Source organism: Heptranchias perlo, chromosome 20, assembly GCF_035084215.1.
Source record: "Heptranchias perlo isolate sHepPer1 chromosome 20, sHepPer1.hap1, whole genome shotgun sequence".
Taxonomy (NCBI): Eukaryota; Metazoa; Chordata; class Chondrichthyes; order Hexanchiformes; family Hexanchidae; genus Heptranchias; species Heptranchias perlo.
This window is the reverse complement of record NC_090344.1, coordinates 32,574,219-32,586,981: the sequence shown is the minus strand read 5'-3', so window position 1 is coordinate 32,586,981 and position 12,763 is coordinate 32,574,219. Positions and strand designations below refer to the sequence as shown.

General features: G+C 51.9%; 1 protein-coding gene across 1 annotated transcript in view; it reads left to right on the top strand.

The window, feature by feature from the left end:
* The window catches only part of LOC137335685 (uncharacterized), a 33,753-nt gene extending 21,539 nt beyond the window's left edge, over positions 1–12,214 (top strand). Inside the window, exons 3-7 of the mRNA XM_068000977.1 lie at positions 545–706; positions 1,887–2,097; positions 6,025–6,140; positions 10,222–10,337; positions 11,719–12,214. Of these exons, the coding sequence (XP_067857078.1) occupies positions 545–706; positions 1,887–2,097; positions 6,025–6,140; positions 10,222–10,337; positions 11,719–11,722 (609 nt within the window). The 3' untranslated portion in view covers positions 11,723–12,214. The remainder of the gene's footprint in view (positions 1–544; positions 707–1,886; positions 2,098–6,024; positions 6,141–10,221; positions 10,338–11,718) is intronic.
* The last annotated feature ends 549 nt before the right edge of the window (positions 12,215–12,763 follow it).

Below are 12,763 nucleotides of genomic sequence, written 5' to 3'. Positions count from 1 at the left end.
ATATCACTGTGTATATCAGTGTGTACAGATGTGCGTTTATCACTGTGTATATCAGTGTGTACAGATGTGTGTATATCACTGTGTGTATATCAGTGTGTACAGATGTGTGTATATCACTGTGTGTATATCAGTGTGTACAGATGTGTGTATATCACTGTGTGTATATCACTGTGTGTGTGTGAATGTTGGTGCACAGATCCTCTTCGCCCTCGGTCCTCTGCCAACCCCCAACTCCTCCCCAAATTCCTCTGCAGCTCGCTGTCGCCGGTGCCTCCCTCGTGGAATGCTCCCAGATGTTTGTCTCTGAAGCAGTGCGTCGTTCTTGTGGAGGTGTCTCTATCTGCCGGTCTGAAGCGACAGGTTTTTCTGGGAGGAGTTGAGTCATTTCCTGCCTCTCCCTGGGCCAGCTCGCCTCTGACCTCAGTGCGGTGATACGCCAGCAATTCTCCACGGCCTCCTTGCCTCACAACTGGAACTGTCTCCAGCTACTTTAAGCATTTGGTCGACACCCGGTGACGTCCTTTGTTGGTGTTGTTTGTCTCAGGAGCGATGGGGCGGCCCCAGGTCGAGTGTCCAGGGCCTGAGGTACCTTCAGCAGGTGTGCTGGCTGTTCGACAGGATAGCGAACCTTCAGGAGTGCAACGCGGTGCTGAAACAAGACAGAAAGGATCTGGAAGAGCAGCTGAGGCGACATGAAAGGCAACAGGTAGGAAGAGAGGGGAAAGACCTCTGTGCAAATGTTTCCGATTGGTCCTCCTGAGGTGATCAGCGACAAGGGCATCTGTGGGGTCTCGGCGCCGTCCGTGGGGGTCTCGGCGCCGTCCGCGGGGGTCTCGGCGCCGTCCGCGGGGGTCTCGGCGCCGTCCGCAGGGGTCTGGGCGCCGTCCATAGGGTCTCAGAACTGTCCGTGGGGTCTGGACGCCGTCCGCGGGGGTCTGGGCGCCGTCCGGGGGTCTGGGAGTGTCCATGGGATGTCGGCACCGTCCGGCAGGGTCTCGGCCCCCACCGCGGGGTCTCGGCACCGTCCGCGGGGTCTCAGCACCGTCCGGCAGGGTCTCGGCCCCCACCGCGGGGTCTCGGCACCGTCCGCGGGGTCTCAGCACCGTCCGGCAGGGTCTCGGCCCCCACCGCGGGGTCTCGGCACCGTCCGCGGGGTCTCAGCACCGTCCGGCAGGGTCTCGGCCCCCACCGCGGTGTCTCGGCACCGTCCGGCAGGGTCTCGGCCCCCACCACGGGGTCTCGGCACCGTCCGCGGGGTCTCGGCACGTCCGGCAGGGTCTCGGCACCGTCCGCGGGGTCTCAGCACCGTCCGGCAGGGTCTCGGCCCCCACCGCGGCGTCTCGGCACCGTCGGCGGGGTCTGAGCACCATCCATGGGGTCTGGGCGCCGTCCGTAGGGTCTCAGAACCATCCGCGGGGATCTGGGCGCCGTCCGCGGGGGTCTGGGCGCCGTCCGCGGGGGTCTGGGCGCCGTCCGCGGGGGTCTGGGCGCCGTCCGTAGGGTCTCAGAACCGTCCGCGGGGGTCTGGGCGCCGTCCCCGGGGGTCTGAGCACCGTCCATGGGGTCTGGGCGCCGTCCGTAGGGTCTCAGAACCGTCCGCGGGGGTCTGGGCGCCGTCCGGGGGGGTCTGGGCGCCATCCGCGGGGGTCTGGGCGCCGTCTGGGGGTCTGGGCGCCGTCCGGGGGGGGTCTGGGCGCCGTCCACGGGATCTCTGCGCCCTCCGTGGGATCTCAGCATGTATCTATTCTATTGGCCTCAACCACCCCTTGGGGCAGCGGGTTCCACATTCTCCCCAGGTGGGTGCCGGGCCGTTAAACGGAGGGAACTCAGCCCCGTTGTCTTGTCGAATCTCGTCGAGGGCCTGGACTCTCTTATCTGTGCTGCAGGAGCTCGTCCGGCTTTGCTGCTCCTGCGGATCTGCGGCCTTCGTCCTCGAAGCCGGACCCACCCGTCCGCGAGGCCGGAGGGGGTCCCCGTGCCAACCCCACAATCCTGCAGCCCCTTGCCAACGACAGCCCAGCGGCCCAGCGGAACCCGCCTCGATCCGTTTGCGGAAGCGATGGGCGTCCGACACCAGTGTCTCGCGTGAGGCGAAAGGTAAGATGTGTCAGCATTGCGCCTATTAATGAATCCGTCCTTTGGGTTGTTTCGTAGGCCCTAATTTTGACTGCGCCCCCCCTCCCCCGTTCACCCTGCTCCCTTCCTGGCGGAAACCGGGCCGGAGATGGTGGGGCGGGGGCGGGGGGGGCAGTTAAAATGAGTTAAAATGACTTCCCCCACCCCCCCCCCCCCCCCCCCACCTCCGATCCTGCTGTCGACCCACCATCTCCCCGGTGTTCACACGCGAGTGGGACATCAGTCCCAAACTGGCAGGGCCGCCTTTGAACGGGCAGACGTCTCCCGGGGCCCCGATCTACGACTTTGGTCTGAGGCCTGAGCGGTGGGTCGGGGGAGGGGATCAGTGACTGCTCCCCTGTTGGGCCCAAACCTGTCGGGAGGGCGGTCGTGGGCCGGACGAGGCCCAGGCAGCCTTTTCACTCCTACGTCCCTGTGGACCAAGAGGGGCTGGAGTGCTTCCTCCTCCAGGCCTCGTGAGGAAGCCCCAGGCCTCTCCCTCCTTCTCCGATGACACCCCCCCTCCCCCCGCCACCTCTTACCTGAATGCCCCATCCCACGAGTCCCTGACTGCGGCCTCCGGCCTGCGATCTTCCATTCCCGCCCGCTGGCCAGGTCGTAGATCCGGTTAGGTTTGGACGGAAAGTCGGAGATCTTTGAGATCGACCGGACCTGCGTGTCCCAGGACACCCACGGCCTCAGCGCCTGCTTTGGGGCTCGTTCGATCTATCCCCCCTCCCCACACCCCCGCCCCCTTTAAAATACGGGCCACAGTGTCCTGCGAATGATCCATTAGTTGCCTTTCTTACCGCAGTCAGGGATGGGGCGTTCAGGTAAGAGGTGGGGTGTCGTCGGAGGGAGGGGGTGTCATCGGAGAAGGGGGGAGGCCTGGGGCTTCCTCGTGAGGCCCGGGGGAGAAAGAACTCCAGCCCCTCCTGGTCCACAAGGACCTACGAATGAAAAGACTTACCCGCCTGGGCCTTGTCTGGCCCACGATCGCCCTCCCGACAGATTTGGGCCTAAAAGGGCATTACATTACAACAGTGACTTCAAAAGTACTTAATTGACTGTAAAGTGCTTTGGGATATCCTGTGAAAGGTGCTATATAAATGCAAGTTCTTTCTTCCTTTGGCGCTGTGTCTTCCATCACGTGGTTGAGCGGCAGCTTTATTTGATATGTGGACGTGGATTTTTTTGGGGGGGTTTCCTTTATTCCTGGTCAACCATCGAAGGGAAGCTCAGGGAACGCACTCCCGTTTCACAAGTTCTCCTGAGGTCCTCAATAGTGAGGCAGGAGACTACCGTGGCTCGAAGATTTAAAGAAAGAGAGAACATGTATTTCTAGCGTGCTTTTCACCACCTCAGGATGTCTCAAAGCGCTTTAAAGCCAATGAAGTACTTTCGAAGGGTACTGTTGTAACGTAGGAAACGCAGCAAGATCCCACAAAACGGCAATGAGATAATAGAGTTATACAGCACGGATAGAGGCCCTTCGGCCCATCGTGTCCGCGCCGGCCATCAGCCCTGTCTACTCTAATCCCATATTCCAGCATTTGGTCCGTAGCCTTGTATGCTATGGCATTTCAAGTGCTCATCCAAATGCTTCTTGAATGTTGTGAGGGTTCCTGCCTCCACAACCCTTTCAGGCAGTGAGTTCCAGACTCTAACCACCCTCTGGGTGAAAAAGTTCTTTCTCAAATCCCCTCTCAACCTCCCGCCTTTTACCTTGAATCTATGTCCCCTTGTTATAGAACCCTCAACGAAGGGAAAAAGCTCCTTAGTATCCATCCTATCTGTGCCCCTCATAATTTTGTACACCTCAATCATGTCCCCCCTCAGCCTCCTCTGCTCCAAGGAAAACAAACCCAATCTTCCCAGTCTCTCTTCATAGCTGAAGCGCTCCAGCCCTGGTAACATCCTGGTGAATCTCCTCTGCACCCTCTCCAAAGCGATCACATCCTTCCTGTAGTGTGGCGACCAGAACTGCACACAGTACTCCAGCTGTGGCCTAACCAGTGTTTTATACAGCTCCATCATAACCTCCTTGCTCTTATATTCTATGCCTCGGCTAATAAAGGCAAGTATCCCATATGCCTTCTTTACCACCTTATCTACCTGTTCCGCCGCCTTCAGGGATCTGTGACCAGATAGTCTGGTCTAATTTGGTTGAGGGATAAATATTGGCCCAGGACCCCCTGCTCTTCTTCCAATAGTGGCCGTGGGATCTTTTACTCCCACCCGGGAGGGCAGACGGGGCCTCGGTTTAAAGTCTCATCCAAAGGACGGCACCTCCGACAGTGCAGCACTCCCTCCCTGGAACTGGTGGTATCAGTCTAGATTTTGTGCTCGAGTCTCTGGAGTGGGACTCGAACCCATGACCTTCTAGACTCAGAGGCGAGGGTGCTACCCACTGAGCCACGGCTATCAACTTCAGAAGCTGACGTCACATTCGGGCCCAGACCGGGATAGAACGGCAGGTTTCCTTCCCGAAAGCACATTGGTGAACCAGTGGGGTTTTTACGACAATCTGACAGCTTCATGGTCACTGAGGAGCAGTGGGCAAAGTGGTGTTGATAAAATAGAGAGAGCTTGGAGGTTAGATGTGAGCAACGATTGCCCTGCATCTTCTCCAGGACAGTGTGAGAAGTGGTGTCTCCACAGAAATGATGCTCAGAGACACCTTGAGTAGAGCTGGTGTATTTATCTCAGTGTCTCTCGGTGATCTTTTAAAAGAATTCAAAAGCAGAGATATTATGTTAAACTTGTATCGAACCTCAGTTAGACCACACTTGGAGCACTGTGCACAGTTCTGGTCTCCATATATCTTGGTTAGACCACACTTGGAGCACTGTGAACAGTTCTAGTCTCCATATACCTTGGTTAGACCACACTTGGAGCACTGTGCACAGTTCTGGTCTCCATATATCTTGGTTAGACCACACTTGGAGCACTGTGAACAGTTCTAGTCTCCATATACCTTGGTTAGACCACACTTGGAGCACTGTGCACAGTTCTGGTCTCCATATATCTTGGTTAGACCACACTTGGAGCACTGTGAACAGTTCTAGTCTCCATATACCTTGGTTAGACCACACTTGGAGCACTGTGAACAGTTCTGGTCTCCATATACCTTGTTTAGACCACATTTGGAGTACGATGCACAGCTCTGGTCTCCATATACCTTGGTTAGACCACGCTTGGAGTACTGTGAACAGTTCTGGTCTCCATATCCCTTGGTTAGACCACACTTGGAGTACTGTGCACAGTTCTGGTCTCCATATCCCTTGGTTAGACCACACTTGGAGTACTGTGCACAGTTCTGGTCTCCATATACCTTGGTTAGACCACACTTGGAGCGCTGTGCACAGTTCTGGTCTCCATGTTACGAAAAGGATATGGAGACACTGGAGAAGGTGCAAAAAAGATTTACAAGGATACCAGAACTGAGAGGTTATAATTATCAGGAAAGACTGAACAGGCTGGGGCTCTTTTCTCTTTAAAAAAAAATAGATGAGGGGTGACCTGATTGAGGTCTTTAAAATAATGAAGGGGTTTGATTGGGCAGACGTAGAGAAAATGTTTCCACTTGTGGGGGAGTCCAAAACCAGGGCCCACAAATATAAGATAGTCACTAATAAATCCAATCGGGAATTCAGGAGAAACTTCTTCACCCAGAGAGTGGTGAGAATGTGGAACTCTCTACCACAAGGTGTAGTTGAGCTCAGTAGATACATTTAAGGGGAAGCTAGATAAACACATGAGGGAGAAAGGAATAGAAGGATATGCTGATGGGTTAGATGAAGAAGGGAGGAGCATAAACACCAGCGTAGACCAGTTGGGCCGAATGGCCTGTTTCTGTGCTGTAAATTCTATGTAAAGAAGCTTTCGTCATTGCTCTTCCTTTCACAGGAGACATGGGGTTACATCATTGCAAAAGGGACTCCTTCCTTCTTGGGAATAAGGATGATCTGTCCGACAGGTCTGGTGGAGAAACTTGTCAGCCCGATTCGTCAAGAATGACCAAGGTAGTATCTTCCCCCTTCTGTCATGAGTTGGGTTGGGTTTGAATGGTTTGGGTTTGAGTTGGGTTTGAATGGTTTGGGTTGGGTTGGGTTGGGTTGGGTTTGAATGGTTTGAGTTGGGTTGGGTTTGAATGGTTTGAGTTGGGTTGGGTTTGAATGGTTTGAGTTGGGTTGGGTTTGAATGGTTTGAGTTGGGTTGGGTTTGAATGGTTTGGGTTTGAGTTGGGTTTGAATGGTTTGGGTTGGGTTGGGTTGGGTTGGGTTTGAATGGTTTGGGTTGGGTTGGGTTTGAATGGTTTGAGTTGGGTTGGGTTTGAATGGTTTGGGTTGGGTTGGGTTTGAATGGTTTGAGTTGGGTTGGGTTTGAATGGTTTGGGTTGGGTTGGGTTTGAATGGTTTGGGTTGGGTTGGGTTTGAATGGTTTGGGTTGGGTTGGGTTTGAATGGTTTGAGTTGGGTTGGGTTTGAATGGTTTGGGTTGGGTTGGGTTTGAATGGTTTGGGTTTGAGTTGGGTTTGAATGGTTTGGGTTGGGTTGGGTTTGAATGGTTTGGGTTGGGTTGGGTTTGAATGGTTTGGGTTGGGTTGGGTTTGAATGGTTTGGGTTTGAGTTGGGTTTGAATGGTTTGGGTTTGAGTTGGGTTTGAATGGTTTGGGTTGGGTTGGGTTTGAATGGTTTGGGTTTGAGTTGGGTTTGAATGGTTTGAGTTGGGTTGGGTTTGAATGGTTTGGGTTTGAGTTGGGTTTGAATGGTTTGAGTTGGGTTGGGTTGGGTTGGGTTTGAATGGTTTGGGTTGGGTTGGGTTTGAATGGTTTGAGTTGGGTTGGGTTGGGTTTGAATGGTTTGGGTTTGAGTTGGGTTTGAATGGTTTGGGTTGGGTTGGGTTTGAATGGTTTGAGTTGGGTTGGGTTTGAATGGTTTGGGTTGGGTTGGGTTTGAATGGTTTGGGTTGGGTTGGGTTTGAATGGTTTGAGTTGGGTTGGGTTTGAATGGTTTGGGTTGGGTTGGGTTTGAATGGTTTGAGTTGGGTTGGGTTTGAATGGTTTGGGTTGGGTTGGGTTTGAATGGTTTGGGTTGGGTTGGGTTTGAATGGTTTGGGTTTGAGTTGGGTTTGAATGGTTTGAGTTCGGTTGGGTTTGAATGGTTTGAGTTGGGTTGGGTTTGAATGGTTTGGGTTGGGTTGGGTTTGAATGGTTTGGGTTTGAGTTGGGTTTGAATGGTTTGGGTTTGAGTTGGGTTTGAATGGTTTGGGTTGGGTTGGGTTTGAATGGTTTGGGTTGGGTTGGGTTTGAATGGTTTGGGTTTGAGTTGGGTTTGAATGGTTTGAGTTGGGTTGGGTTTGAATGGTTTGGGTTGGGTTGGGTTTGAATGGTTTGGGTTGGGTTGGGTTTGAATGGTTTGAGTTGGGTTGGGTTTGAATGGTTTGAGTTGGGTTGGGTTTGAATGGTTTGAGTTGGGTTGGGTTTGAATGGTTTGAGTTGGGTTGGGTTGGGTTTGAATGGTTTGAGTTGGGTTGGGTTTGAATGGTTTGAGTTGGGTTGGGTTTGAATGGTTTGAGTTGGGTTGGGTTTGAATGGTTTGAGTTGGGTTGGGTTTGAATGGTTTGAGTTGGGTTGGGTTTGAATGGTTTGGGTTGGGTTGGGTTTGAATGGTTTGGGTTGGGTTTGAATGGTTTGGGTTGGGTTGGGTTGGGTTTGAATGGTTTGGGTTGGGTTAGATTGAGTTAAGTTGGGTTTGAATGGTTTGAGTTGGGTTAGATTGAGTTAAGTTGGGTTTGAATGGTTTGAGTTGGGTTGGGTTGGGTTTGAATGGTTTGAGTTGGTTAGGGGTTGATTTTAATTGTGTTGAGTTTGATTGAGTTGAGTTGAGTTGCGTTTGATTGAGTTGCGTTGTGTTCAGTTTGATTGTGTTAGACCATAAGATAGGAGCAGGAGTAGGCCATTCGGCCCCTCGAGCCTGCTCTGCCATTTAATAAGATCATGGCTGATCTGATTTTTACCTCCACTCCACTTTCCTGCCCTTTCCCCATATCCTTTCACTCCCTTGCTGATCAAAAATTTGTCTAACTCAGCCTTGAATATGTTCAATGACTCAGCCTCCACAGCTTTTTGGGGTAAAGAATTCCAAAGATTCACGACCCTCTGGGAGAAGAAATTCCTCCTCATTTCCGTCTTAAACGGGCGATCCCTTATTCTGAGACTAGGCCCCCTAGTTTCAGATTCCCCCATGAGGGGTAACATCCTCTCAGCATCGACCCTATCGAGTCCCCTCAGAATCTTGTTTGTTTCAATAAGATCTCCTCTCATTCTTCTAAACTCCAATGAGTATAGACCCAACCTGTTCAATCTTTCCTCATAAGACAACCCTTCCAAACCCGGAATCAACCTAGTGAACCTTCTCTGAACTGCCTCCAATGCAAGTGTGTCCTTCCTTAAATATGGGCACCAGAACTGTACGCAGTACTCCAGGTGTGGTCTCACCAGCACCCTGTACAGTTGTAGCATGACTTCCCTGCTTTTATACTCCATCCCCCTCGAAATAAAGGACAATATTCCGTTTGCCTTCCGGATTACCTGCTGCACCTGTATGTTGACTTTTTGTGTTTCATGTACGAGGACACCCAGATCCCTCTGTACCGCAGCATTTTGTAGTATTTCTCCATTCAAATAATATTTTGCTCTTTTATTTTTCCTCCCAAAGTGGATGACTTCACATTTTCCCACATTATATTCCATCTGCCAAATTCTTGCCCATTCGTTTAACCTGTCAATATCCCTTTGCAGACACTTTGTGTCCTCATCGTAACTTGCTTTTCCACCTATCTTTGTATCATCAGCAAATTTGGCCACAAGACACTCTGTTCCTTCATCCAAGTCATTGATATATATTGTAAATAGTTGAGGCCCCAGCACTGATCCCTGTGGCACCCCACTAGTTACAGATTGCTATTTTGAAAATGACCCTTTTATCCCGACTCTTTGTTTTCTGTTAGTTAGCCAATCCTCTATCCATGCCAGTATATTACCCCCAACACCATGAGCTCTTATCTTGTGCAGTAATCTTTTATGTGGCACCTTGTCGAATGCCTTTTGGAAATCGAAATATACTGCATCCATTGGTTCCCCTTTATCCACCCTGCCCGTTACTTCCTCAAAGAACTCTAATAAATTTGTCAGACATGATTTCCCCTTCATAAAACCACAATGACTCTCCTTGATTGTATTATGAGTCTCCAAATGTCCTGCTACTACTGAGTTGTATTTGTCTGAGTTGAGTTGAATTTGATTGAGTTGCATTTGATTTGAGTTGTGATGAGTTGAGTTGTGTCGAGTTTGATTGAGTTGAGTTGTGTTGAGTTTGAGTGAGTTGAGTTGAGTTGTGTAGAGTTTGAGTGAGTTGAGTTGTGTAGAGTTTGATTGAGTTGAGTTGTGTAGAGTTTGAGTGAGTTGAGTTGAGTTGTGTAGAGTTTGAGTGAGTTGAGTTGTGTGGAGTTTGATTGAGTTGAGTTGTGTAGAGTTTGATTGAGTTGAGTTGTGCAGAGTTTGATTGAATTGAGTTGTATCGAGTTTGATTGAGTTGAGTTGTGTCGAGTTTGATTGAGTTGAGTTGTGTCGAGTTTGATTGAGTTGAGTTGTGCAGAGTTTGATTGAGTTGAGTTGTGCAGAGTTTGATTGAGTTGAGTTGTGCGGAGTTTGATTGAGTTGAGTTGTGTCGAGTTTGAGTGAGTTGAGTTGTGTCGAGTTTGATTGAGTTGAGTTGTGTCGAGTTTGAGTGAGTTGAGTTGTGTCGAGTTTGATTGAGTTGAGTTGTGTCGAGTTTGATTGAGTTGAGTTGTGTAGAGTTTGATTGAGTTGAGTTGTGTCGAGTTTGATTGAGTTGAGTTGTGTCGAGTTTGAGTGAGTTGAGTTGTGTCGAGTTTGATTGAGTTGAGTTGTGTCGAGTTTGAGTGAGTTGAGTTGTGTCGAGTTTGATTGAGTTGAGTTGTGTCGAGTTTGATTGTTTTGGTGTTGCATTGAGTTGTATTGGCCTGAGTTGAGTTGTATTGAAGTCAATTGCTTCTCATAATGTCAATGTAATTGTTTCAGGACAATCGACCTCAATGGGATAGAGTGAAGAGCCTCGTTAACCGTCTGAAGGTGAAGCAGGGGAGAGGAGGGAGTTTTGTGGCCAAGTTGAAAGGCACTATTCAGCAGAACCACAGGTAAAATCCAAAACCAGACACAGACCTTCAGATAGCAAATGATCAATGGGGGATGTCAAAACCGAAGCTCCCACCCTGGAGCCTGTTCGCTGCCACAACGTCAAAGAATAGCTTTAGGGAAGGATTCTGGTGGTTTTTCTGTGAGGGAGGCTGAATGAATGATTCAGCCTCCCTCACAGGTGGCCATTCCAATCCCACCTTCCAGCACCTAATCCGTAGCCCTGCAGCTTACAGCACTTTAGGTGCAGGTCCAGGTACTTTTTAAAGAGTTGAGGGTCCCTGCCTCTACCACCAATTCGGGCAGCGAATTCCATACACCCACCGCCCTCTGGGCAAAAAAGTTTTTCCTCGTGTCCCCTCTAATCCTTCTGTCAATCAGCTTAAATCTATGTCCTCTAGTTCTTGAACTCCCTGCTAGGGGAAACAGATACTTCCTGTCTACTCTATCTCGGCCTCTCATTATTGTCCTACGTTGGGGAGAGAGGGGAATCTGCTATCTAACAGCGAAGGTCCACCCTGCTACATGATGAGGGAACACCCCACCCTCGCTGCCCAAACAATGGGGACATCCCTACCCCATGAGGTATCTCCCATCCCTTGTAGCCAGCAATGAGGCTGTCTGATTGCCGTTGCTGCCTTAGTGACGAGGATTCCAGAGATTTGCTGTCGAAGATGGAAAGAAAGATCTTCCATTTATCCGTCATCTTTCACGTCCTCAGGATGTCCCAAAGCGCTTTACAGCCAATGAAGCACTTTTGTAGTGTAGCCACTGTTGTAATGTCGGGAAACACGGCAGCCAATTTTGCGCACTGCAAGATCCCACAAGCAGCGATGTGATAAGTGACCAGCTCATCTGTTTTTTTAGTGATGTTGGTTGAGGGATAAACATTGGGAGGCATGCCGCGGAGAACTCCCCTGCTCGCCATCCAATAGTGCTTTGGGATCTGTTATGCCCACATTTACATATACCCATCAATCTGGCTGGTTACGGGGAGCGAAACGCCCTTGGGGTGAGTGACCACACGTTCGTGAGAATGTAACAAAGGTCAGGGCTGAGGAAAGGCCAGCGGGGCCCCATCAGTGATCCTCTCTAGGCCCCCAACATCCCTTTCTCTTCTCGTGGCTCAGTGTCCATCCAGCCTCCCCGGAGAAGAGCAGGCCGCAGGCTTCGGCCTACAGCCGAAGGCCTCGTGAGGGGAGCACCCTGTTTCCCACTGATGCAGATGGGCCAGAACGTCGGGGAGCGCTGAGGGCCTAACGGGACAGGGAAATAATCCTGCGGTGTAACGGCGAGGGGATTATAAATCCCGGGAAGACGTGGGGCAAAGGAGAACCTTGGCGGTACGGTCAAGAAAATAAACGGCCTCTTTTTTTTTCTCAGCTGACTGAAACGAGACCGAGGGGAACGCGGCGAAGCAGACAGACGATCCACGGGACAAGGCTCCAGTCGGAGCTGGGAACTGGGGGGGGAATGGGAGAACGTCACTTCCCCCTGAACCAGAAGGAAGCCATTTTATTGTCGGCCAAGCTGACCGATTCCCAGGAGGGGAGTCGGCCGCACTCGGTTCAACCTCTGAACTCCTCCGGTGCGAACGGGAGCCGTCTTGCAGGCTTCGGCAAGGCTGCCCGTTCTCTGGGATCTCCGACCCAGGGGCCGAATCCATCGCCGCGGATACCCAGCTCGCTGCTGCTTCGCAACCGCCCTGCGATGGGGATGTTTAAAGGGCCTGCTCATGCTGTTACCTGGATCGGACGGCTCGCCGCTCTGCTGATTGTCGCCCGTCGCTGAATCAAATTCAGAGACAATCAATAAAAGTGTTCGCTTTCGACAGAAACTGGATAAATGCTCCATGGGATTAATAAACAGCTCAATCTCACTGGGTTTAATGTATCTGCCACGGTCCGGCTGTCAAGATGTGGGGGGAGGGTTATCTCCTATCATGCCTGGAGGTTGACTGGGGAGGTGTGACGGAAGGTCTGGGGGGGGGTGGGGGGGGTGTTGCTAAGGGTCTCGGCGGTGGGGGGGTGTTCCCGAGGGTCTCTGGTGGGGGGGGTGTTACCGAGGGTCTCTGGTGGGGGGGGTGTTACCGAGGGTCTCTGGTGGGGGGGGTGTTATCGAGGGTCTCGGTGTGGGGGGTGTTACCGAGGGTCTCGGGGAGGGGGTGTTACCGAGGGTCTCGGGGAGGGGGTGTTACCGAGGGTCTCGGGGAGGGGGTGTTACCGAGGGTCTCGGGGAGGGGCTGTTACCGAGGGTCTTGGGGAGGGGCTGTTACCGAGGGTCTTGGGGAGGGGGTGTTACCGAGGGTCTCGGGGGGAGGGTGTTATCGAGTGTCTCTGGGGGGGGTGTTACTGAGGGTCTCGGGTTGGAGGGGGGTGTTACTGAGGGTCTCGGGTGGGGGGTGTTACTGAGGGTCTCGGTGTGGGTG